The 26,616-nt window shown below is 37.9% G+C and overlaps 1 protein-coding gene across 1 annotated transcript in view; it reads right to left on the bottom strand.

Annotated features, from left to right (window-relative positions):
* LOC140136916 (uncharacterized) overlaps nt 1–26,616 on the bottom strand; it is a 421,421-nt gene that overhangs the window by 21,673 nt on the left and 373,132 nt on the right. Inside the window, exons 5-14 of the mRNA XM_072158568.1 lie at nt 23,752–23,861; nt 15,228–15,452; nt 13,695–13,820; nt 12,938–13,039; nt 6,746–6,828; nt 5,001–5,055; nt 3,733–3,844; nt 2,975–3,137; nt 1,984–2,063; nt 825–887 (exon numbers count right to left, since the gene is read on the bottom strand). Of these exons, the coding sequence (XP_072014669.1) occupies nt 825–887; nt 1,984–2,063; nt 2,975–3,137; nt 3,733–3,844; nt 5,001–5,055; nt 6,746–6,828; nt 12,938–13,039; nt 13,695–13,820; nt 15,228–15,452; nt 23,752–23,861 (1,119 nt within the window). The remainder of the gene's footprint in view (nt 1–824; nt 888–1,983; nt 2,064–2,974; nt 3,138–3,732; nt 3,845–5,000; nt 5,056–6,745; nt 6,829–12,937; nt 13,040–13,694; nt 13,821–15,227; nt 15,453–23,751; nt 23,862–26,616) is intronic.

Below are 26,616 nucleotides of genomic sequence, written 5' to 3'. Positions count from 1 at the left end.
AAAGACAGATTAGTACATTTATTGATCAATATTGGATTATAATCTCACTGATTTAACAAATTTAGTGATCAAAATTTGATTATAATCACACTAATTTAAGTGGTTATATCTTTATGATATTAAGGATCTTACTGATTTGAGTTCAAGGATTTCACTTATTTGAGTTTATTGATCAAAATTTGATTATCATAATCTCACAAATATAAGTGATTATGGTATTTAAAGTTTTATGATAGTGTTAAGGATCTTGCTGATTTGAGAGTCATATTTAAAGCTTTATAAAGACAGGACAGAATATTCGGCAAGATATTGACAGACCAAAAGACCAATATCACTAATGCTGCCTGCTCCAGCTAAGAGTGGCCTAAGGCTAAATATTTATCCAACAGTTAGTGGTTATCATGATGTGAAATAAACAAGTCCGCAATTGTGTCCTATGAAAATAGTAAGAATTGACAGTCTTCTTATATGCACTAAACAATCACTGCTCCATACCACGGAAGGTAACCATGTTGCCCATGGGGGTCGACGATAAGTAAGGGATGCGTTAGCGAACTCAAAAATAGCATGTACGCTCAGATGAGCGATATCACCAAGTCCAAAGCTGTAGCGGCGTCAGCTGAATGCATGTACGCTTAGACGGAACAGGGCATGGAACATCCCTATCTATGTGTTGTATTATTAATCTATGCACTGCTTAAAGTTTGATACATTTTACCACTTATATAATGATATCAGTATCCTTAGTGATGGTAGTCTTGGGCGGTACATAATATGTGGTCCATAGAATGTCAATATATCACATAGGGGTGTAGCATACTAACCTCACAGTCATCTTCACCCTCATAGAGGGTCTGTATAAAATCTCCCAGAGTATCTTGTAAGTACTAAAATTGAAATAAAAAGATATATTAGGGAAATCCTCACTCTGGCATATACCTCTCTCTGCTCCATTTATATTATTGCCAACCATTTTGAATGAAATTACATCAGAACTCATACAGCAGGTGTCCATATTAAACTTAATTTTAACTGAAGTGAAATTTAGCTTTATGCAAACATACGCCGCAATGATAACACAGGTACGCAATGAGAACACAAGTAGGAGTCAAAATCTGGTTAGTAAACAAGATTTTATTACAATAACATTGCATTGTCCTCACTTGAGCATGACACCACGAATATGAGCAAACCTATACAGGGCTGGATTTACCTTTTTGGGGGCCCTGTGCCACGCAAAAACTAGGAGGCCCCCAAACTGACCGTGAGGAAGACATGCGCAATAAAGTGACCAAGTTTTGGTTTATGGATTAGAGGGAGATGAACATATATTTTATAAGGACATTTGCATGCAACAAAATGTCAATTTCAGACTATTTTAGCCCAAAATGAAGGCGAAATTTGCTATATAACGGGCGCGCAAAATTGGGCAATTTTACCCTATTTTGGCCCAAATCGTGGTGTTTTTTGGCCTGAAAAGGAAGATGCACAGGGCAATTTTGGGGATCCCCAAATGTGGGGGCCCTGGGCCCGGGCCCATCTGGTCCAATGGTAAATCCGGCCCTGAATCTATACATGAACGAGATATGGTGTTATGCAAAGTGTGTTCACAAAATGAGAATGGTATGGTCATTGAACCTCTCTTATGTAATATGTATATATTAGAAAGCGGACTTGTGTTCTCACATGACTGCTAATATTTTAGGTAAAAAGAGAATATTTGGTGGCTTAGAAGACTATATCTCCATATGGTAATCAATTCTCTCATATTTAGCGATTCTACAAAACAAACCTCAGCACATTTATTGTCCAACAAAAGTTTTCTTTGTCTTAAGCTTTAAATTAATATCTTACTACCAGTCCACAAAACGATTTCTTTACTCTCCTCCAAAATGTGTAAAATATTCCAAGTATTTAGGTTTTGAAACCACCAGACCATATCTGTAATATCCATGACAGACAGACACAGCAATTAATATTTACCTTTCCTCCAATGAGTTTCATGTATGCTTCCATGGATTTGGTTGCCATGGTATTAGCCCTGAAGATAAGACTCTCATCACCTAGGTGAAGACAAAACAATAATGGGTCAGGTCAAGAATGTGTAACCTAACATGAATAGTCTAGAATAATATACATTGAAAGAATCTTGTAGATATCTAGACAGATTAATAATACCCTACATGTTGCTGTGTCAATTAGGTAGGATCAAATGGTGGTGGTGGAAAAGATAGTCTCTTTGCTGATGGCAAATTTTTAACATTATTAAAAGGACAACATGGAGAATGGGCTAGACTCAATAAAGAAACCTAACTGAAACTGGATTTGAACCAACAACCTCTGGGTACTTAATCTAATATCCACTATCCCTGCTATTCGGCCATGTAATGAATGGTGGTATCTTACTAATAAAATAACCTTTGTTAACAGGATGAGCCAAAATTGGTCTCACTCTCATATCCCAATGACACAGTTCACTATGCCCTGGTGCCCATTCAACAATCATAATCCAAATTATGACCCGGGTTGTTGAGTATGGGTTATGTTGTAGCATTCAGATAGCCAAATAGAGCTACCGGCCAAAGCCTTGAATGCGTCCTATATATGCTATTCAAGGGGAAATAGTGGTGCTCTGTCGATGGAGCTGGCTTTAGGTTTTTGTACCCGACACATTCAAAAGTCATATTGGAGTTTCAGGTGAGGGCTCGAGCCCAAACGTTTTAGGCCATAAACATGAAAAATCAGCCTGTGTTGGGCACATGTTAACTACTAAGCCTGCTTCTTGGGTTGAAGATTTCTAAACAAGTCCCAAGTTTGTTAAACTGTGTCCTATGTGTAAAGTCCTAGCTACTGTAGTCAGAAGTCTTATTTAATAAACTATTTAAATTAATTTATGGGTCATATTGAAATTAACCTTGGGACATCCAGACTCTTGTATATACACCAATACCCTACTACTAAATTATATACTTACTAACGCTGTTTGTTTCTGTGATGACGATATCTGAAAGGAATTCTTTGGCTGTGCCAAGACACTGCAAGATTCGAACCAGTGACACGGCGACTTCTTCTTTGGTTTTTACGTTGATCTCCTTCTCTAACATGCGACAAAGAGGGGCAGCATTGTCTTTCAAGTACTGAAATTTAAGAAAAAAATTATTTAAAAAAATTGTGACAAAAACATTCACATATAAATATATACAAACACATAGAAAGCAGTAAAGCAACAGACAGACGGAAGGACAGATGTACTGAAAAACAAATTTTCACAAATATAAAGTTCAATAATTAAAACATCCTATTAGGGCAGTAATTGATTTTGGTACAAAGTTGCAAATAACCTTAGAAGTTGCTTAATATAGCATTTTATATTCAAAAAGTGCTGCCTGTTTCATTTCTTCTAAAATATTCAAAGGCTTATTTCATGTTCATAATATTCATGCCAGGTTAGTCTTATCTCTTCTGGGGGGGGGGGGGGTGCGAAATTCATCTGGAATAGCCCGATGTAACAGTGACATATCAGTCATGTTCGCAGAAAAGATCATCAGGACGTGCAGAGAAGTATGAGCCAGTCATGCCAGGCCTACTGCAACATAAGTCTGTCTGATTGTGCAGTACCAAAAGATGAGTAAGTACCGGTAAATAAGTAAGTAAGAACTTGTCTGGACTTTTGTGCACAAAATTGCCTCAAAGAGTGGAAAGTTTCGGGGCAAGAGTTAGACTTCAACTTACCTGTGCAAATTCTGAGTACTGGCTAATAGGAAGAATATTAACACTTTGATATCTGGCTTTAATTCTCAGACTCGGGATATCACCTCTATTTGGGTGGTTTGTGATTGGATACCTGGAAAAAAAGAAAACAAGTATATCATCAGAGATTTGAGGACAATTATTGATAAAGTATAAAACCTCTCTCTGCATATCTTTCTCTACGATTATAGTATAAAGTGGTAGTATGGTGAGGGTTTAAGGGGCTTCAGCCCCCATATTTTCTGTAAAGTAGTGCAATCTATTTTAGACACATTTCAGTTACTGGGCTCCCTGGCTAACATGGTTTCTTGGCACCTCCCTGATATATAACATGACCCCATAAGCAGCCAAACTTCCAGCAAAAAAACAAAAAACATGATCCAACTAAAGCCTGAACAATTTTAACGACTATTATTGGATCGAAAGTGGCAAACTAGATACCTTACAAAGTGGATTTTATATATTGTGTTAAAATCATATCACATCGTACTCAGAATAATTGTGTACTTTACAGCTGATTGTGATGATCAGACAAAATGGTCCGTTTGTTGAGCAAAATCAAAATTCAGGTTTTAAGTTCATCATGTGTGCCATTTTCAGAGCTTTATCCTGATAAAAACTCCATCACAATTGGACTTATAGTTCAAGAGATATGGTTATTTTAGTATTGCTCAGAACAATAAAACACAAAGGAAGTTTTAACACTATTATTGACTGCATCTCAAAATCAATATTAGCAACAAACGACTCATTTCGCTTGATCGCATATTATAGACAGTAATACAACCCAATTATCTCATTTCTTATTCTGTTTTGCTATTAAGATTCTAATAAAATTGTGCATCCAAACTTGTCACCACTATATATCCCATATCATAATCCAAACACTAGAATAACTTCTGGTGATCCATTAGTGACTCCAATAAGCACCATCCTCTCAAAGGCTAAATGCATCTAGAACCCATTAGTAGCGTATTACATAACGTGATACCGCATCCACGCATTCTATGATATTATAATAACACTCATGCAGGGGTTAAACATTGTCTGGCCTACCTCTTAACATGATTTTTATGTATAAGCTTACTCGTGTTGTGCAAACTACAGATTTAATAGTGCTACGGTGACTCCGCATATACCCCTAGGATGTGTGCGAAATGAAGCCGGGTACTATTGCAGTATAAGTGAGCAAATTTCAAAACCTACTTTTTTATTGGTTTGTTTGTTTGTTCTATATGTAATCCACTTACCATTTTTCTATATTTGATCTACTTTCAATGTCGTCTAATGGAATTGCAACCACACCTGCCACACAAACAAACCAAAAGACAAACATTAATATTGGCTGTGAATTTAGGTTATATTGTATAAGGTGTGTAAGGAGGACTTCTAAAATAAATTTTAAAAACCTAATTTCAATCGAACAAGGTGTTCAGGGCATATCAAGACTTTGGAAATGAATTAATTTTTGGTTTATTCCTTCGATGCAATGGGTTCCAAGTCCAATAACCCAAAATATGTGCACTGATCTGTGTTTACAACTGTAGGGTACCAATCTCATATCTACAGTGGGAACATGGGATATCAGTACATGAAAATTGCTAAATCATACTCTCTTTAATGTAAAAAGAGTGAAAAACTCACTCTCCAAAAGAGTGAAGAGTTAAAATCACTCCAAAAGACTGAAAATTGCTCCTAACGAAGTGTAAACCACTCAACCACTCTTTTAAGGCATGATATAAGGACATTACTCCTTTTTTTCTTCTTCAAATAATGTAATGTCCTTGATAGAGTGGTGTGGTCTTCACTCTTATGGGGTGATTTATACTCTTCTCATTCTTTTGGAGAATGAGATTTCACTCTTTTACATTAATCCCCTGAGCACTACCTGCCGATGTAACATTGCCTCTGATTGGTCAATTACATGATATCTTCACTTTAATCACCAATCAGAATGGAGCTTTGCAAATAATTCACCCCAATTTTTTTGTGTGGTGAAATTATTCTAAGGATGTTGTTGATTGGTCCAATTGATAATGAAAACTTCTTTTTGACCAATCGGCAGGTAGTTCTCACAGGGTTAAGAGATTAGGAGGGAGAGGTGGAAAGGAATTCAAGTAACATGCAAGCTGGGGGTGGTTGGTATATATATTGCCCTCCTGTTTCAAAAATATCTACCAAGTGAAATATTTAAAGTTTTGTTCACTCTTATACATTAATCAGGTTGTCGTACAGCACTTCAAATACAGAAAGACCCTAATCTGCTATGTATCTATATGCATATCATGGGAGGAGTATGGGGCAAGGAATTGGAAGTAAAACGCAGGTCATGTGATGACATACCCCTCTCCTGCTTCAAAACATCATCAAGTTATACAAAGACTCATCCTATTGTCAACGACCCTAATCTGCATTGTATCTATGTATACTATTTCATTGCCGTACAATGTTACCATCTATCTGCCATCAATGTCAACACAGGGAAATCATACTGACAAGCACATGACAACATGGCCTAACCTGCACAAACTAACTTATTTTTAAAACATTACCATTACCTTTTTGTATAGCAATGGTGACTTGTTTCACCAAAGTTTTGATACCATATACTTTCAAAGCTTACCTAAAAACTTTTTGTCCTATAAACCTTTTCAAGTCTCATTGCATAGCAATTTTACTTAACCCCATGGGTACTACCTGCCAATCTAACATTGCCTCTGATTGGTCAATTACATGAAATCTTCACTTTAATCACCAATCAGAATGGAGCTTTGGAAGTAATTCATCCCAATTTTTTGTGTGGTGAAATTATTCTAACAATGTTGCTGATTGGTCCAATTGATAATGAAAACTTCTTTTTGGCCAATCGTCAGGTAGTTCTCATGGGGTTTAAATTAGATGGTCACTTGTTTTTATGACAGCTCATCTAAATACTGTTTTGCAACACATTTTTATTTGACACAAATGGTGCCATTCTTGTTTTACAGAAGCTTACCTAAGTAGTTTTTGTCTTTTTTCCTCTTCTTTTCTACTTCCTTATATAAATGTACATTGACTGTTTCTACATCTGGAAGACATCTGAGGAAATGATAAAAATGGTAAAATACAAGATTAACAATGATTATCTTTGTAAAGAGAGAAAGAACAAAAAATTAGGCTTATGAAAAATACAATACATTATCAATAAAAGAACTAGGTGGAAAATCAAACCAGATTGAAGTTGCGGAGGTAGTATATAATGTAAAGTTTAAAATGCGATGCAAGTAAATGTCATAAATGGAACTCGAAACCGGCACAAATAAACTTTTTTGTGGCAGGTTGCATATTTCCTTGCAGCACCATGTGTAACAAACCAGACAAATAACAATTTGAGACATGTGACTTGACAGATGTTTCACTGTGAATACATTGTGTGCTATGTCTATATCCTGAGCCTGACAGACATACCTAGTGATGTATAGGGGGAAAATTCCCCCTCCTAAAACGTTTGCCGGCTTAATACACAAGCGACATTATAGCAGATATCACATTGTAAGAGTTTGTGACGCACCATCACACCTGTTTGTTAAATGCAAGTACATTGAATAATTGGTCTATATCTTCTTTGCAGACATACCTGGTGATGTGAAGGGGGGAATTCCAAATTTTCCCCATCCCCAAACCTCCCCCAAAATGTATGCCGACTGACATGAGTCTCATACATCGGATATCACTGCATCTGTTTGAATGCCAGTACATTGAATAATTGATCTAGATGCAGACATACCTGGTGATGTATTTAAGGGGACAGAATTCTAGATTTCCCCCTTCCCCCTCTCCCTAAAACACACATTTGCTAACTTACATGAGCAACATATATAGCGGATATCAAATTATAACAGTTTGTGATGCAACGTCATGTTTGACTGTGAGTATGTTGCATAATGGTCTATATTCTATGCAGGAGATATGAAGGGGTGAAAAATACCAGATTTCCCCCTCCCTCCCCAAAAATGTTTGCTAACATACATGAGTGACATTTGTTTGACTGGGAATACATTGCATAATTGGTTCACATCCCGCGCAGACAATCCAGGTGATACAATGGAGTGAGATTCCAGATTTGTATCCCCCTTCCCCCTCCCCAGAATTACATTAGATACACAGGCCTACTGAATATCACACTATAATAGTAAGGTAACGTCACAGCTGCTTAATAACCGCTAGAACATTGCATAATGCGTATATCCTGTGCAGACGAACCAGGTGGATTTGAAGAGGGGCATTTACTGTACCCCTCCCATACCAATTCCATTAACATTCAATGCTAATGTCTTTGTTCAAATTCCTGGTATCCTGAGCAGACAATGTATGTAATGTGAAGGTCCAAAGTTCTTATTTACCCCCTTCCTCAACACCCCAAATAATATGAGAATTACATTTATAAACATGACACCTCATCACTAGTATCTTTAATATATATTCCGTTCTCCTAGATCAACATTAGCTAACATTCTGTGACCCTGATGTGTGTGTACACCCAAAAATGACATATGAATGTATAGGGTACAAAATTCATATTCCCCAACAAGAGATCAATATTTGAGCTATGACTTTTGAATGCACATTATTGAACTATGGGGATGAGACTATTTTTGACTCATTGGGTATACGATATGCGCACAGGTGTCTGTGTGTATAATTCAACACATATTGCAAATTGTCTCTTCACTTAGTGCTTCCTTAATTCCCATGTTTGAGTCACACAAAACGCAAGCACAATCATCAGCGTTGCCAAAAATTGTTCCACATATTGCCAACGAGCAGGAGCAGCATAAGAAATTTGTGACATTTTTCCAGAAATTGGGATTTTTTTTGCCCCAAAAGTGGACAAATCCCAGCTTTGCAATTTGACTAGGAATAAGAGCATTGGAAGGGGACAAAGCCAGGGGTAAAGGCTAAAAGCCCCTATGCTTCCCCTGATACCACCACTGCAAAGGTATGCAAGTGCAAGATTTTTATGTCACACTAGGCTTGTTCAGACGATCGCTTGTAAAGTCGCTTGTAACTACATTCGAATGTAAACTTGTATGTAGTGCCCGTCTAAACGCACTCCCATGTAGCTACATGCAAGTTACACCAAGTGACGATTTTACATGCAAGATATCTTACATGTAGCGAGCAACATTCGAATGTAAGGCCAGTGTGAACAAGACTTGCATGTTAACTGGCTTGTAAGCATGACCTTGATGACCCAATCCTATTCTGATTGTGCATAATCATGCCATAATTTACCAGTGAAGGTCACTCTTACAAGTGAGTTGGCTTACAAGTAAGTCCCGTGTGGACACACACTCGTTTGTAGCATAATTTAATTGCTGGCTCGCAATTCAAAAGTAGGCTACCATCTAAACACACCTACTATAAAGTAAATAAACATTTCTCTGGATATGATGAGAGTGAATGTTTATGCTATTGACAAAGTGATGGACATGAGCTAAAATATCTAATTTTTACAGGTTGCCTTGCGGATTTGCGAATCTAAATCTCTCAACAAACTCTGATTTTGACCAAAAATACCATATTCCTCTTGATAATAAAGCGGAAATGTGCGGATGGGTCATCCAAAGTGGCATACATATCCCTATGAGAACTACCTGCCGATTGGCCAAAAAGAAGTTTTCATTATCAATTGGACCAATCAGCAACATTGTTTGAATAATTTCACCACGCAAAAAAATTGGGGTGAATTATTTGCAAAGCTCCAATCTGATTGGTGATTAAAGTGAAGACATTATGTAATTGACCAATCAGAGGCAATATTAGATCGGCAGGTAGTGCTCAGGGGGATATGAAACTTTCAAAAAGAGCAATAAAGGATGTTGATTTACCTGAAGTTTAACCTCAAATCCAAACATGGCAATGCACAAGTGACCACCAAATGTGTCTATTTGTGACTTTATACTCATTTTTTTCTGCTATTTTATTTTTTAAATATTCCAAAAGTTCAAATTATTAACTGGAGGTATAATTGCTACCCTGGATTAGCCCAAAGGGGATGATGTCAAACACGTAAAAATATATATCTTGTATGAACAGGGGGGACGGCTTGCTCCTGACAAGCCAAATTGGTTGTCATGGATTTTGCCAAACTTAAGTCGGAGATTTTTTTTTAGGAGGACAGGTGAATTCAGAGTCAACAGGAATGAGAGGGGTATGAGTGGGTTGCTCTAGATATTCTATAGCCTATATTTTTATTCTCAGAGACTCTGTGCGCATTTCATTGGGTGCAGCTTGGAATCGCGAGTGTTTATAGCTCAAGGCGCTGGTGTACATACACATGCGTTAAGACACTGCATGGATACAATGCATGAAAAAACTGCTGAGCTGCATGTTAACAGCGGCAACCTGCCGAGAGTGAAAATACTATAATGAATATTGAGAATCAGGGTTTGTGTTTAACATTAACCACATAAATATTTAGCAAAATAATACATTACCAGGGACAAGGGGGACATGTCAGAGGGATACAAGGGAATAGAAGGGAGTGGCTGTCCTCCACTGATTTCAGACCTATGGACCTTGTACATTATGCAGACATGCCAACTTTGAAATCCAGATTTCCGTACTCAGAAGAACAAAAATCCGTATTTTGCACCCTAAAACCGTATTTTTTAAATATGTACCTTTTGCATACCTGCCAACCCCAGAAACTCCAAAAGTAGAACACATAATTAAGAGGGAGCACTTGTGCGCCCGAGCACGTAACGGCCCGGGTCCAGGGGCCCACTTTACAAATTTGCAATCAAATTTGGCAATACCAAAGAACCATTCCATCAAAGTAATAAATCAATACAGAAAGATGCTTCCTTTACGAGTTATCACTCATTGAAAGTGCTACTTTGCTATACTTTACATGGAAAGCAACCATCTTAAAGTGGTCATATTTCCTTAATTACATAACTGATCAAGCTGAATTCGGATATATGATGCACAGTTGAAAATTAATTTTAAAAGATTTGGTGACCTCAGTCGACCTTTGACCTTGTAAGTGACCTTTGACCTCACAAAATTGGATAAAGTATGTAGAGTTGTAGACCAAACAAATTGGGTTTTGTTACTTCTAATGTTGTATAGAAGCATGCTTTGTTAAAACTGTCAAGTTCAGAAAATCATTGATCATCATCATCATCATCTGAATAAACAAAGTGGGAAAGCATTTTGTAGGCCTATACATATTTCTTTATGTGCATGCATGGTGCGAAAGTCGGAAGTAAAAGGAGGTCCGAAACCTTCTTGTAGGTTTATTCTTTTGCACCAATAGAGCTAAATAGTTAACTAAATACCTTCAGAAGACATAGCATTAGGTGGTTAATAAAAAGCATTAATGTGCATGAAAAATCTGCAAGTGGGAAGAAAATTATTTCGGAAAGCATCTTGTAGGCCTATCAACATGATTAAATATTTCTTTAACCCTAACACCCAAAAATCTTACAAAATCTTACGATGAAAAATTCTGCGCATGCATGAATCCCAGGGTCTGCGATGACGCAATCAGCCTAAGTGTTATATGAGCACGGAATTGCTGGCCGGGCAGCAATAACCCGTGTAGCTACCGGTCCGTGATCACGCGGTTGGCATGCGAGGGTCATAGGTTCAATCTCAAAAGCCAAGTCAAAATTCTTCTTCTCCTTGACTTTTTCGGATCTTCTTTGACTTCCGATCCCAAAAGCAGGGTCCAGTGTTAGGGTTAACTAAGATGTATTTTTCCAGATTAGACCCTACTATAACCCTAACACCCAAAAATCTTACAAAATCTTACGATGAAAAATTCTGCGCATGCATGAATCCCAGGGTCTCTGCGATGGCGACGCATCAGCCTAAGTGTTATATGAGCACGGAATTGCTGGCGGGCAGCAATAACCCGATGTAGCTACCGGTCCGTGATCACGCGGTTGGCATGCGAGGGGTCATAGGTTCGAATCCCGGGGGTGCCAAGTCAAAAATTCTTCTTCTCCTTGACTTTTTCGGATCTTCTTTGACTTCCGATCCCAAAAAGCAGGGTCCAGTGTTAGGGTTAATGTGCATGCATGGTGCGAAAGTCGGAAGTAAAAGGAGGTCGGAATTACTCGGAAACCTTCTTTTATGCTTATTCTTTTGCACCAATAGAGCTAAATAGTTCACTAAATACCTTCAGAAGACATAGCATTAGGTGGAAAAAAAAAAACATTAATGTGCATGAAAAATCTGCAAGTGGGAAGAAAATTATTTCGGAAAGCATCTTGTAGGCCTATTAAATATTTCTTTAATGTGCATGCATGGTGCGAAAGTCGGAATTAAAAGGAGGTCGGAAACCTTCTTTTATGCTTATTCTTTTGCAGCAAAAGAGCTAAATAGTTAACTAAATACCTTCAGAAGACATAGCATTAGGTGGAATCTGCAAGTCGGAAGAAAATTATTTTGGAAAGCATCTTGTAGGCCTATTAAATAATAATTTTTTAATCAGTGTGCATGCATCACCGAAAGTCGAGAGAAAAACGATGTAGGCAACCACTTTAACAGACAAAGAAAGTGGTCAAATGATACCAGTAATTCAGTCGGTAGTCTAATCTTGCAGCTGTTTATCTTTTTAAGACACAACATTTTATTATTTTGGTCAAAATTCTGGAATACCGTATTTTTTTGGGGGTGACCGTACTACCGTATTTATCACGTTTTACCGTACAAAATACGGTGAAACCGTACTAGTTGGCATGTCTGATTATGGCTTATTTCGAGCCCTGATTTGCATACTTTGTAACTCAATGATGATGCTCAGGGGCGGATTTAGGGGGGGGGGCGCACGCCCCCTCTATTTTTTGACTAGCAAAGGGCGCCGGTAACTTAAAAATACAAAAATTGTAAGAAATTTAAAAAAGGAACAAATTCGCCATGAACAGCAAACAATGGGCCAAAACCGTTGAGTTTTCGAGGGGTAACCCCTTTAACACATTTTTTTCGTAAATCGACCAAAAGGCGCCCCTTTATCAAAAATTCCTGGATCCGACCCTGATGCTCCTTATAAATACAAGACATCACAAATTCAAACTAACCTTTTATGGTATAAGATGTGAAATTCAAACTGTATGCTCTATATTCATTAGTTACATCAAATTGCCCAATTCTGTTAAAAGCAACCAAGTTGGAATAAAATTAGGAAACAACTTACGGGAATTGAAACTGCTCCCCCCAGAACACCTGTTCACTCGTCAGCTTTGTCGTTGTCCTCGCATGCAACGTTTCATCTATGCAGATATCACAGTAGTAACGGCTAAAAGAAGGAAAAAGACAGTGATGAAAATTTGATTTTGAGAATCATGATTGCATCTAGACATAGTGGATAGACACCAGGATCCAAAACATTCTCATCTAATAGTGCACAGTTCTTTAACCCCTATACATTTGTACATTCATTGAATGACCTTTGAAAATTTGGGTACAAAAACTCATACTCTGCAACTTGAGGTCAAATTTTGCACTATGATTGTTTAATTGAGGTTATGGAACTATGCCATTGGGATGAGGCCATTGTGGTCCATAGTGAGATACAAGAGAATAATACCACAAATGATATTGGGCGAATACACAGGAAGAAGAATTCGCATCAAAGCGCCCTCCTGAGATCAATGGACCTCTTGTGAACGGCTGTTCACACAGATGGCATCATGACATGTGCACCCTACACACACATCATGCCATGAAAGCCCTACACACACTGCAGCACACTTACAAGAAATGTGCTCACTACCCGATCACTTTATGGATTCGGATCCGAATACCATGTAGACACTTGCTACTATCACCGAGGTTCGAACCTACAACCCTCCAAGTCGGTGCCTGTACCACTAGACCACCGTGCCCCCATGGCATAAAATAATTTCGCAGTAGTAAGTTATGAAGATAAGTGTCTGAAACATGCGAGAAACAATATTGCAATGTTTTGACTTACATTTTTTTTTGATGCCAAATTCTTGGCTTCTACGACCCATAACTTGAGCAAGTTATCTGTCCGCCTCCTCTCATCTTTCTCTGGGTGGATGGCGCTCAGTATACTGTGTACAAAAACAAAAGCATTTCATGATTATAATACATTTTATAGCAGGCAAAAAATGAGAGCTCCTGGGGAAGGATTTTTGGGGTAAAATTTCTGTTATGTTTGAAAACTGCTTAAGACTATATTAACTAAACACTCTACATTGGGACCCTTGGACATACTACAATAAATGTTCTACAGTAAGACAAGATTATTAGTTAAATTCTGATAATATCACTATACCACAAGCATTGAAAATGCATCAAAAAAGTTATATTAGTTCACACATAGTCGGCCTGATAAGGAGTGTGGACAGAATGTTTCCTGGTGGGCTGTGGTTAAAAGATTAATAAAATTGAAAGAAAAAGTAATTGTATAAATTGAAATAACACTGAAATGAAGGTGTCTGATTAGGTGGGAAAAGGTACCAACTTTTGGGTGGATAGGAGCTAATTTGATATCCACATGGAGTAGGACAATTTGTCCCATGCAAGTACGACAAGCCACATTTCCCGGCTGCCATGATGCGTAACAGTCTGATTCTGCGCTCAAAGCCCTGCATGGACCACAGGGAGAATCCTCCTGGGTGTGGCAGGTATTTTTGTATTGTTTATGATCAAAACTCATCCTGTCTCTGACAACTTACTATTTAAATGTCTGTATCTATAGTCGTGTCTTGTCTCAAGTTGAGAGTAACGACATGTTAGATTTTACAGTGACAGATTCGAATCACATGTGTTAACCTAATCCTGCAGGGCATATACACATACTTAGAAGAGCAATTTGTCCGTACGCTACCAACGCAACCCCCCCTCCCCCCATTCAAATCTGCCACCGGAAAATCCAACATGGCGTTACTTTCAACTTGAGACGAGACACACTATAGTGAATCACCATTCTAAGCAATTGTGAAATCACAGAAATGATTTCCTCATGCACATCTGGCATATATTATCAGTTGTCACTGGTTAGCTGTATATCATCATCATCTGTGTACACGTCTTCATGTGATTATATCATCATGTGACAGCTAGCAATCATCAATCATAATAGAAGACTCCACTCCTAATATGTACAACCCAATAGATAGGAAGAAGGAAGGGGACCACATTTATCAATCTGTCATGCAGGGTATGCGCCATGTTATTTGAAAAGAGTATTCCTGGCCTTAAATGTGATGAGCAGGCATAGTGATGTCCTTGCTTTCTCCATCTGAGTGTCCCAATCCTCCTTGATGACCTATTTTCGCCTAGTAGTAGGGCTACCCAAGCTGATCTGACCTAAGATCCGGGTTGATACATCACAGATGAGGTCAATCACTGTCTCTCCTCCCAAACTCTCACTTTCTTGCTCCCTTCCAAGATACTCCTTAATTTAAGCTCTTAATGTAACAGTCCCCTCCCATATACTTCTCATGTCCCCATACCTTTCTATCCATTTGTCCCTTTCGTCTGCCGACCTACAGGAGTAGTATTTTGTTCCCATACTAGTCGTGATCTGGAAGCAGTGGTCCTGTCCCAGGATGCTTGCGTGTAGGGGACGGATCACCATGTCTGTGTCCGTCAGGTCAAAGACATCCAGCGATGCATGGGGACCCAGGAATAAGGAGTCACGTGGACCTTTCACTGAAGACGACATGTTGTCTGCTGGTCTGAAAGATACAAATTGACAGTGAATAGCGACATTAGTAACATTGTCAGGTGGACCTTTCACTGAAGACGACATGTTGTCTGCTGGTCTGAAAGATACAAATTGACAGTGAATAGCGACATTTATAGTAACATTGTCAGGTGGACCTTTCACTGAAGACGACATGTTGTCTGCTGGTCTGAAAGATACAAATTGACAGTGAATAGCGACATTAGTAACATTGTCACGTGGACCGCCCTTTCACTGAAGACGACATGTTGTCTGCTGGTCTGAAAGATACAAATTAATTGACAGTGAATAGCGACATTAGTAACATTGTCAAAAGAAAACTTTACGGCATGTAAGCATATATCAAATATGTCAATAAGCCACATGGGTTTGTAAACCTCTATTTGAAACCCTACCACTGCAACTGCTTCCAGGAAGGGCCCTAAAAGTTTGACCTCTTGGAAGAAACAATTTAGAATCCTGGTTTAATCAAAGGAACCCTTCACACAAACAACATTCCAAATTTTGATGACATCATTTTGTACAGTAAATGGTTCATTACAGCATCAAGAATATTTCTTTCGCACGGTGGAAGAACCATATCCATCCCTTGTAAGATTTCACACCAAGAAATAATGCCTTCTATACTGAAGCTTCATTTCCAAACAAAAGTACAGCATAGAAATAACATAGTTGTATTCCTTACAGGTCGGGAAATACAGTTGTCGAATCCATTTAGGCAGATATGCGATCCAAACATCAAGCTATAAACACAGAACAAGTTCAATCCATTGGTGGACATTTATCACTTCAGTTCCCAGGTTGGGCCTCTACAACTCGTTGGAAACACACAATCGGCAATATGACTTCATCCTCAAAATATTGCTATCCAATGGATAGGCCCTAATAAGCAATAATGCATTTAGAGCTATGCTCTGAAAATATCACGTAAAATTGGAAGTACAGATTACACAGATAAGGATATCTATAGCCGAAGTACAAAGATATATTTAGACTGCAGTGTTTCCCTGATAGACAGTAACATGCCCTCGACCTTGGTTCACTGCTAAGCTATTGAACTATTTTAAGCTTTTAACAATTAATTAATCAAATTTGGTGCGAAACGGAGGACCGAAGTTTATTTCAAGAGCCAAAAGGCTTATAGGTTATTATTGTAAGAACAAATATGCCAATGCTCCTGTTCTGCATAACAAACAATATACCGCTTTGTATAGAGTCTGTTGGATAATCTATTAATGTCACATATCTATCATAACATCTTTCCCAAAATGGCTGCCATTGCTAATTTTGACTGGGACTCAATATCCTCAATGTAGACAGGATAAATTCCCCTATGACCAAACTTTTACCAGATCCACCTTATTTAAAGTTCACCTTATGTACCTAAAGCCATTGCGGTTTTGTTTTGAGTGATGAGGCTTGATATTTATCCCCTTGTTTTCTAATGACATGAAGATGATCTGCGGTAATTTATGTCATCTATGGGGCAAAAGGGAAAGTAACAAGGTCTTGTCTAATGGTCCTGTATCTTTGATGTATGGCCTTCTTTTCTAAGGGGGCTGTCATTTTCTTTGGAAGAGGGGGATCATGAATATATCTATAAATTTTTGGGCACTCCGCGCACCTTCTTTACACACATGATCAAATTTTAATGCACTCCGCACACTTTCTTTGCTCTAAAGTTTTGGTGCGCTCCTCGCCTTTGTTCCGGCAATGAATAATTTGTCTTGAGTCTGTGTAGGCAGAAGGGGGGGGATCATAAAAAATTTACTCCAGTTACCAACATATTCATGACCCCCTCCCCGCCGAAGAAAATGACATCCCCTAAAATGCAAGACTGACAACAAGAGATTATTTGAGTTAGGAGTGACAATAGTCAATTATGCTCTTTTGTGGTAACTCCGCAGTTCTCAGTCCTTTTTCCGTTGTGGTGTTTTAATGTATATGCCGAACAAATGAACGTTGTATTGAAAGTTACCAAAAAATACCAATCTACAACCTTAACACCCCAGGCTTAACATTGATGTTAAACAAACCTGATCCCAAAACCTAACCTTAACCCTAACCCCCTAAGGGCTTTTCGGCGATGGGAAGGGAAAGAAGGAAAGAATAAAGAGAGAAAAGAAGGAAAGAAGTTGTTTGCTCTGGGTGGGATTCGAGCCCGAAACCCCTCGCATGCCAAGCACTCGGTCGGCGACACTTTGCCACGGGTCTTGGGCTTCGCTAGCCAGCTAAACCGTGCCTATATATCACTTAGGGCAATTGCGTCATCACACCACGTGGGATGCATGCACGAACAGCGCATATAGCAAGTAGTATTTTGTAGTATTCAGGCGGGTTAGGGTTAAGGAAGCCTATACTGAGTTTCGATAGTGGTAACCTAACCCTAACTAGCTCACCAATTGCAAGACATAATCTGAACTAGATAATCAAGACCTCTTTTACTAAAGCTGTTAACATGACCTGCTTACCAAGCCTACCAACCAAACCCAATACATTTTCACACTTCACCTATTTTCATAATTTCCTCAATTATCCAAATGACCCACATACATATATTATGCACATTAAGCAATTAATACAAATGAATGTGTTTCTAATTGAATTATGGACAACGTAAACCTACTAATACCTTTCAATAAAGAATCTGTGACAAGCATTGCTGTATATAGCTACACAGAGGAAAGCGCCATTTAGATTTCCTCAATTATCCAAATGACCCACATACATATATTATGCACATTAAGCAATTAATACAAATGAATGTGTTTCTAATTGAATTATGGACAACGTAAACCTACTAATACCTTTCAATAAAGAATCTGTGACAAGCATTGCTGTATATAGCTACACAGAGGAAAGCGCCATTTAGATTTGCAGCACTAGTACCAGTAACAGAATTTTTCGGTTAAGCCTACAGGAGATGACTGCAAATAATGATACCTGCAAGTGAGTATTTAGTAGGCCATTCTGTTTGAAATCTAGGCTATTCCTGTTAAAATCCATACATCCCCTATGGAAGACATGACCTTAAGCTCCTACACCTGTAGGCAGTGTAGATTTCAAATTAGTTACCAATTCAAGTAACCCCATTTGAAGCTCACACTCCGTGTGGGAGATTAAGATGATGTTTTCCATTGTGGTGTAAGTATTTCAACTGGAATAGCCCATTTTGGGTACTGTCAAGAGGCATTACCATCAATGAAATGTTACCCATCATGCATCATCAACCCTAGTCCATTTTCTTGAGTTCACTTATATTGTTTACTTATGCTACAATAATTACAGGTGCGTTGCGTTAATGTTTTTTTGCTGTTTCAGTGCATGTTCTCATCATGTCATGTGACATGGATGTAAGTGTGATCCTAAAAATGCCTTTCACGGTGACCCAAACTAATTACAAGACCTCTTCTACATTGAGGCTGGCTTTCCCTTTTAAAGGGAATTTTTATTTTGCTTCTGAAAATTATTGAAATGATGACAGATTGGGCAGTTGGAAGTTACGCCCTACTCTTTTTGAAACAAACAGTTCCCCCTATTTTCTTCCCTTTTTTGACACTGGCAGTAATTTACATGTGGCTCTCTGTTGCACACAGAACCTGTGACTGAGCAGTCAGGGGTAACAATTTATCCTACTCTTTTTGAAACTGACTGCTCTTTTGAAATGGACAGTGAGTATGTATACAGGCGTGGCTTTCTGTTACACACAGAACCTATGAATTTAACAACCTCAAAGGAAGGAACACTATTGTGGTTCATTTGAAAAAAAGTTAAAATGGAAAACAAAGTTATTCTTGCCATTTGGTCGACGACATTAAACATTATAGTCGCATACACACCGCTAAATCAATCCATCCCATTAAATCAATCTTTTCCAATTAACACCCCAGGAAATCATTACAGGCTTCAGGTAAAATAATGTGTCATATCGCCACCATGTATATTTTCTATGTATCAACATCCCGCTGATTGACAATATCCGTACTACTTCAAGTCAACTTTACAAAGGTTACATTTGTTTATTATAAGCTTGATGGGATGCTAAAAGTCAGTTTTGAAAAGGTTTAGTTTGTTTGATTGGCTTATTATGCACACTCAGTGCTGATATAAATACTTCATTTGCATACATAATAAAAAATATATAGGAAGACAGTGGCGTGTCGGGGTGGGGTGGGCTTTGGGTGATCCCCCCCCCCCCATTTTGTTAAAAATCATGTAAAATTATCCGTTTTTTTGGCGACTTTAGCCATTAAGCCCCCGCATAACTCTGAAAGGCCCTCTTAACCCGCACAGAAAAAGATCCTGGACACGCCGGTGGAAGAAGTGATATGATTTCCTGCTCACTTTTTTTTGTTATCAAGTTTAATTTTAAGTTTAACAACACACTTTTTTAAATAAATCGTCTGCATTCTGATAAAATTCGGATGAAATGCAATTACTGTGGAAGCCTCATAAGTTGAAACATCTAAAATTAAGTAAAATTTCTGGACTTCACAATATAATTTGCAATTTACAGAATTAATACTCAGTTACAACATTACAAGATAGAAATTGGATTGTTACTTTTTAAAATATTCATGTGCCGGTATCACCACCACTACCCTCCTAGCCACAATCAAGACTGATCTACCAAATTTGAAATTCAGCTGCAATTCTAAGTCTGGGCAAACTAAAAACCAACTTATATAACCAGGCATTCAATCCAATTTTCTCTTCTCTCCAGCTTTTTTATAAATTAACTATCGACAGTAAGTACTTTTGTGTCCAATATATAATACACCACATTATTTGCCCCAAATCCCTTACCCATACAGAATCGGAGCAAATCATTTGCTAGGTAAACGAAGGAAGCATCGTCACTCACTACGCACTGCAGCATTCCTCCATGTTTCCGCCTTACCAGGAATATATGTGTCGAGTGTGCTTACACTTCCGGCTAGTACAAGCAAGCGTTTTATAATATAAAACAGTCTACATTGTAGTTGAAGCTTTTAAAGATAGGTTTCTTTATTTTGATTTGAAGGCTCATGACGGGTGATTGCGATGCAATTGGCGGCATCATGCTGGAGCTGTCACACAATGTTATTTTGTGGAGACGTTGGTATTTTGTACAACACGGTTATGTTCGGAAGGGGGAAAGAGATGGAGGGATGAGAAATAACGAACAGATTCAACTTTTGTTTTGTGAATTTGAGCAAAAACTTTCTATAATGAATCGAAAAATAAATTCAGGTAAAAGCCGGGGTAAAAGCCTAAACATTCTCATACACGTGTAATAGGAAATTCTTGTTGAAGAAATGTTAAATTTTCAATTTGCACAGGCGGCTAGACCTACAAAATGTAGTTACCATTTTGGTGCATTTTTAAAAATAAAAAAAATTGCTTTTTTAAAATCATAGGTACGTCACCCTGGCACTCGCATACACATATTGTACTTCTGGCTGAATCTTCAATATTTGAAGACTTCATCATTTTTGTAAATCCCATAAGCCTTTAGTTTCGGATCTCCTGATATTGTCACGCTGATGCACACATCGTTACTGTGTACTTCACGGCATTGAAATGCGCAGTAAAAATGCATGATTCAATAAACAGCGTGACATCAGGGGTCGAAATGCAAAGGCTTACGGGATTCGCCAAAAAGGAGAACAGGGAGAATCAACCATTCGGTTTCATCTCCGATATAACTAGTTAGGCCAGTTGCTATTCATAATTGGCTCAACCTGAGATTCCCAGAACTGGTTTGTAGTCCCAGACAGACAGTACTAATTCAATAGTCATCTGCTACCTTTGGATGGTGTCGGTATATCTACTTATGTCATGCTATGATTATCTCTTTGGTGGCAATTACACCATTACACCAAAGCAATTTGTTTGTGGTTTTGATTTCCTCAGGTGATGCTTTATTAGCCCGGGTTTATTAGTCAGATAGCATGTTTATACAGACTGATATTATTCTCATTTGGTATAAATGAAAGTACTTTCTGTATATCTCGCATCCCTCCGTTTCAACCATGACATTGTGTTTTTCATCTGAAATGCTGTTGTTTTAACATGCACTTTTTGTAAAAAGGTTGTTCTGCTGGATTTCATGAGCCTTGAGGACATAATGTCAGAGGCGAATCTCTGTTTATACCAGTTAACTTCATGGAGGAATGGAGCATGGGTATGTCCCCCCTCCCATCGGAAGTGGTAAAAAATACTGCTGGATTGCCTCCTCTATCATACCACAGACTTTTAAACAGTGTCCCCTCATATGTCTGCACCAGAGTCTACACACTGTAAGATCACACTCAAAAGTTTGCAACCCTCATCCTTCAGTTTATGATTAAGGCATCAATTAACTCTCTCCTATTGACAAGTTTCAAAAAAATAAAAAAATGTCAGAATTGTAAATTTTCATTACCATATTTGGTATCAGCATGAAAAATGCATTAACAAACAAGCCCAGTACTAGTTTAGAGGTTCTTTTAATAGATAGCTCTTAATATTTGAAAGTATTATCAAAACTTGCGCCTTTTTATGTTGATACCTATGGCCAGCACGCAGAGCGTTAATTGAGATTAAGTTGACAGTTGGAGATGGGTCAATTTGAATTTAAGTCCTGTCATACTCGCAGATGAGCAGTGCAATAAAATTAAAGTTTCCATGGAAAAGGCTAATGATCTGATGTGGAAAGTGTAACTGGAGAAATATTGGTTTCATCATCGTCATTGTTTTGTGCAACTCGGCCTTGTCATTTTATTTGATGCATCAGAAGATGACCTGCATGATAGATCATAATGACTACCACCTAGGACGTGTTAGTGGATAAGAATAGCTCACAAGATCGGACATTTTAACCACATCCATGATATCAACTGTTTTGAAATATCACTGTGTTGTAATGGAGGAGGGGCATGTTTCTTAGTATCTTGCCAGATTCCCATTCACTGAGGGTTCCAATACACTACATTGGGATATTCCATTTTTGGGTGTTTTTTTTTCCAGTTGAAATCCATACATCTCCCGATGGAACCCATGACCTAATAATCTTCCATACATGAATTTCAAATGGGTTACCTGAATGGGTGACTACATTTGAAATCTACACCCCTGTAGAAGATTAAGGTCATGGCTTCCATAGGGGATGTATGGATTTCAACTTGAATCACACACTGAATGAACCAAAATGGAAAGACCTAATTAAAAAGACTAGTTTGCATTTGACGTCCTGTCAACCAGACCAAACATGCCGTACTGCACAGGTCACCACGCGCCTTTGCCCTGACGTCAGATGCAAACTAGTCTTTTTAATTTGGTCTTCAATTATAGTTGATTAACCTCCATTCATTTAGTGGCATCAGTCCATCTTGAAAAGTGGGAGGGGGCATTTGGCCTAAATTGTTAAAAAGTAGCTCAAAAGAACAAAAAACATAGAACATTTTGCTAAAAAAGGGGCAAAAATTAAAGATTAAAAAAAGTTTTGAATTTTGTTTTTGAATAAAAATTGAATGCAAGTTTATCCTGTCAGACATACTTTGCATAGTGTAATTTTATATTTATATTGAAACCACCCATGCTTAGCTAGTACATGGCAGTCTAATTAAAGCATCAATGGTTCAGCTCCATTAACAATCAATATTTTTTTATAAAATTAAATGTAAATTGCTGACATTCCAAGCGGGAGCTATCATAGACGATAATCAATTTTCATCCTATTGTTTCAGTTTGTAATCATGTACCACTGGGTAGAATTTGCGAGTACAATAGCCCTATATGTTCCGAAACTTGGTATAAATCAGCTGAAAAGTAGCAAAGTAGGCCACAAAACATAAAATCCCCCCCCCAAATTTGTAATTTGTTTAACACCTTCCATGATAACTCCTTGATTTACCACTGTGAACAAACTGAACCCTAACATCACTGTATAACACAAAATACTAGAGGTACCCCCCTCAGCAGGGGTGGGGTGGGATAGGCAACACCCTATCTTGCACATCCAATCCAAACAACCCTGATGATGGTATGATTAATACTCGTTCTAATTTTTCTGGAAAAAAAACAACAACCTAATGACAGCAGAAATAAAAGCAAATGATACCCTTTATCCATAAATTGAATGGACAAAAGTTTTCTTTATAACTTTATAATGTGTGCGGACTGTGCGCACAACTCGAGTCTGGGATTAATGTTACTACTAATGTTTCACAATGGTACATAAGTGGACTTGTGCACAAAACTTGCCAAAACTAATCGAGAATAATACCCTTGCTTTATTATTTACACATTTATATCTTTATTATACTTACTCAAATTCAAATTCTTTATCGGCACTCTTGTTGCTGATTTGTCGTTCAAACTTTCCGCCAACACTCTTCGTCCTTTTGAGGGCAACTTTCATGCGTCTCGGAAATATTCCCTGTAAACAAGTATAGGTATGAAAACGAATTTGAATAATGTCCGCAGCAGACATAGCGAAAGATGCTCTTTTCTTCAACATCTTGATGTAAATAACAAACAAATATCACCACACAATGTTAGAGTAATTAGTTCCCACAAGGTAAGCTTCCAAAAATGAGGCAGAGTAAAGTCATAGTATGATCAAACAGTATTTTCCAATATTAAAAGTTCCTTGCTCATACAATTTGCACCAATTCAATAATAGAGCTGAACAGCGTAACAACTGGTAATAGCAGTTGTTTCGTCAGTTACTTTTCAAGAGCAACTTTTGAGTCGCGACGCTATTGCAGCCAACTCCACACTAGTGAAGGCTTTATTGATATGATTCCACTGCTATGAGTATGTATCAATTCAAGATGAGTTTAACACCCCAACCAGTGAGGCAATAGTTTATTTTCTGCCATGTGAGACGGCCAGCGATGACACGGGTGACTAGTGGCGGATCATTTATCCACACCATCCTCCTCATAACCCCGGATGCGGGTTTTTAATTTCTGCCATACGTTCTCCCCATCTCACCACGTTTGTTTCATCCCAATAAAATGTTTAGTTGGAAACACAAGTCAGAGCGGGAGAAGAGAGAGGAAAGACAAACACTGAGCTGTGGGAGCTGTTCCAGTCAAAATCCATACACCCCCTATGGAAGACATGACCTTACTCTCCAATACAGGGAATGTAGATTTCAAATGGAGTCACCCATTCAGGTAACCCCATTTGAAAGTCACACTCCTTGTGTGGCAGATCAAGATCATGTCTTCCACATGGGGTGTAAGGACTTCTAATGCAATAGCCCAGTTTAACGTGTGAGTGTATACAGCTGGTAGGCAGCCCCTGTCATCCATTTATTATGTCACAAAGGCAAGAGATGTGAGGCAATGACAAGAGGTGGTGAGCGGAATACAGATGTATTTCCACATCTATTTTCTAGAGCCCATTCTAAGTAAACAAGTGTATTCTGCTTGGTCCCTTTGCACTGTATTGAAGTAGCAGATTTTGCACCACAAAATGTTCATGTTTTCTGAATATTTATATGCCATCTTGTACAAAATTAAAATGTGTAACTATAAAATTTTTATAGTCTATAGGCCTATATTTAAGAAAAATGGAATATTTCATGAACATGTTTGGAAAATTTCACCCTTCACAACAACAACAAAATCATGAAAATTCAAAATATTTCCTAATATTGGCTTGAATCTGTCTGATGCAAAACTTGTATTCCTCATCACAAATCAATGAAGCTCACAAAACTACGCCAATTTGAAGTTGTACTGTTTTGCCTACTCATACATCTATATACCACAGATACACCTTTTTGCTGCATCCAATGCCAGACACGTAAACATTTTCCTCCATGTCATACAATGATAAATTTGTTTTGAGTGCAATACTCAACATGGCTCTTGAATCAAAACATTGTAGCATTTGCTTTGGTGACTGCAATTTATCTAGTGCACTGAAGGCATAGAGACTGCTCACACCAAGGCGCCTGTTCCACATTGGGAGTGGAACGCAGAATTCAAGAACAGGAGGATGAGGAGGCCACTTAGGATACGTTGCTAAAATGTAAAATATTAACCAAAATTAAAAGGGTCTAAATATAACACCGATTCCTCTTAGAAAATACTACACTGTATAACTTCAATAACATGTGAAAAGGGCATTTTTGGTAGTCTGGGCAAAAACTTGTGTGAAGCATTTAGGGGCTGAAAATACATGTAAATAAGAGGTAGTTTTCTGAGTATATTAAATTTGTTACATTTATAGTGTATTTTGTTCAAAGTATTACCATGTTGAATCCAAGCATTTGCTGCTTATAAATTTGTTCACAGTGCAAAATTTGGTAAAGGTATTCTTGCATAGCCATATTGTTTTTGCTGGTATGACAAAAGTTATGTAGGTATCTCTCATGATTGATCAGTGATCAATATTTTAGTACCTACATGTAACAATCCAATATGGCTGGCAGACATCGTATAAATGATATGATATATGCAGTCTACCTATCCTTTCTTTTTTAAGTTCTTTGGAATGAACACAATTCTAGCGCTACTTTCAGGCTCTGTCAGCGAGGGCAACAGAAACAATTCCAGATTAATGCAGAATGACACGGATATGAACAGCCACGTAGCAAGCCTCTTTTATATCCTGCAGCCTTGGCAATTTATAACTTGTACAAGCAAAGAAAGCGACACTCTAAAGTTAACGGAATAATAATAAAAGAAATATCTGTTCGGCACGTTGCATAACTTAACAGAGATACATATTGCCAACTGTGTATGTCATCATTTTGCCATGTATATTTATTTTAAAAGCACTGCACTCGGAACTTCTGTGACATTAAAATATACAACAGAATATAAGAAAGAAAAATCAAAATTTTGAGATGCTTTAAAGTGTATAACCACACAAAGAGAATGATTTGGAGAAAGCAATCAATGTCACTAACATATATGATGAGAAACAAATAATATCATGCAAAATTGACAATACCTTTCACAGCTGACCCATGACCTTTTATCTATCCAACATGATGACCTTTGATCTTTCTTAAGACAACTGGTATCCTTTCAAGCAGAAATGCCCAATATTGATATTTGAAATGTCAGCCTATTTCTTTCCAATTATTTAAGTTCATAAATGACCCAACCCACACATCACACAAGTCTATTATGCAATAAATAATATTGACTTCTACCATTTCTTAGAAATGC

This window comes from Amphiura filiformis, chromosome 17 (genome assembly GCF_039555335.1).
Source record: "Amphiura filiformis chromosome 17, Afil_fr2py, whole genome shotgun sequence".
NCBI classification, from domain to species: domain Eukaryota; kingdom Metazoa; phylum Echinodermata; class Ophiuroidea; order Amphilepidida; family Amphiuridae; genus Amphiura; species Amphiura filiformis.
The sequence above is the reverse complement of the archived record's forward strand: the minus strand, read 5'-3'. Positions and strand labels throughout refer to the sequence as shown.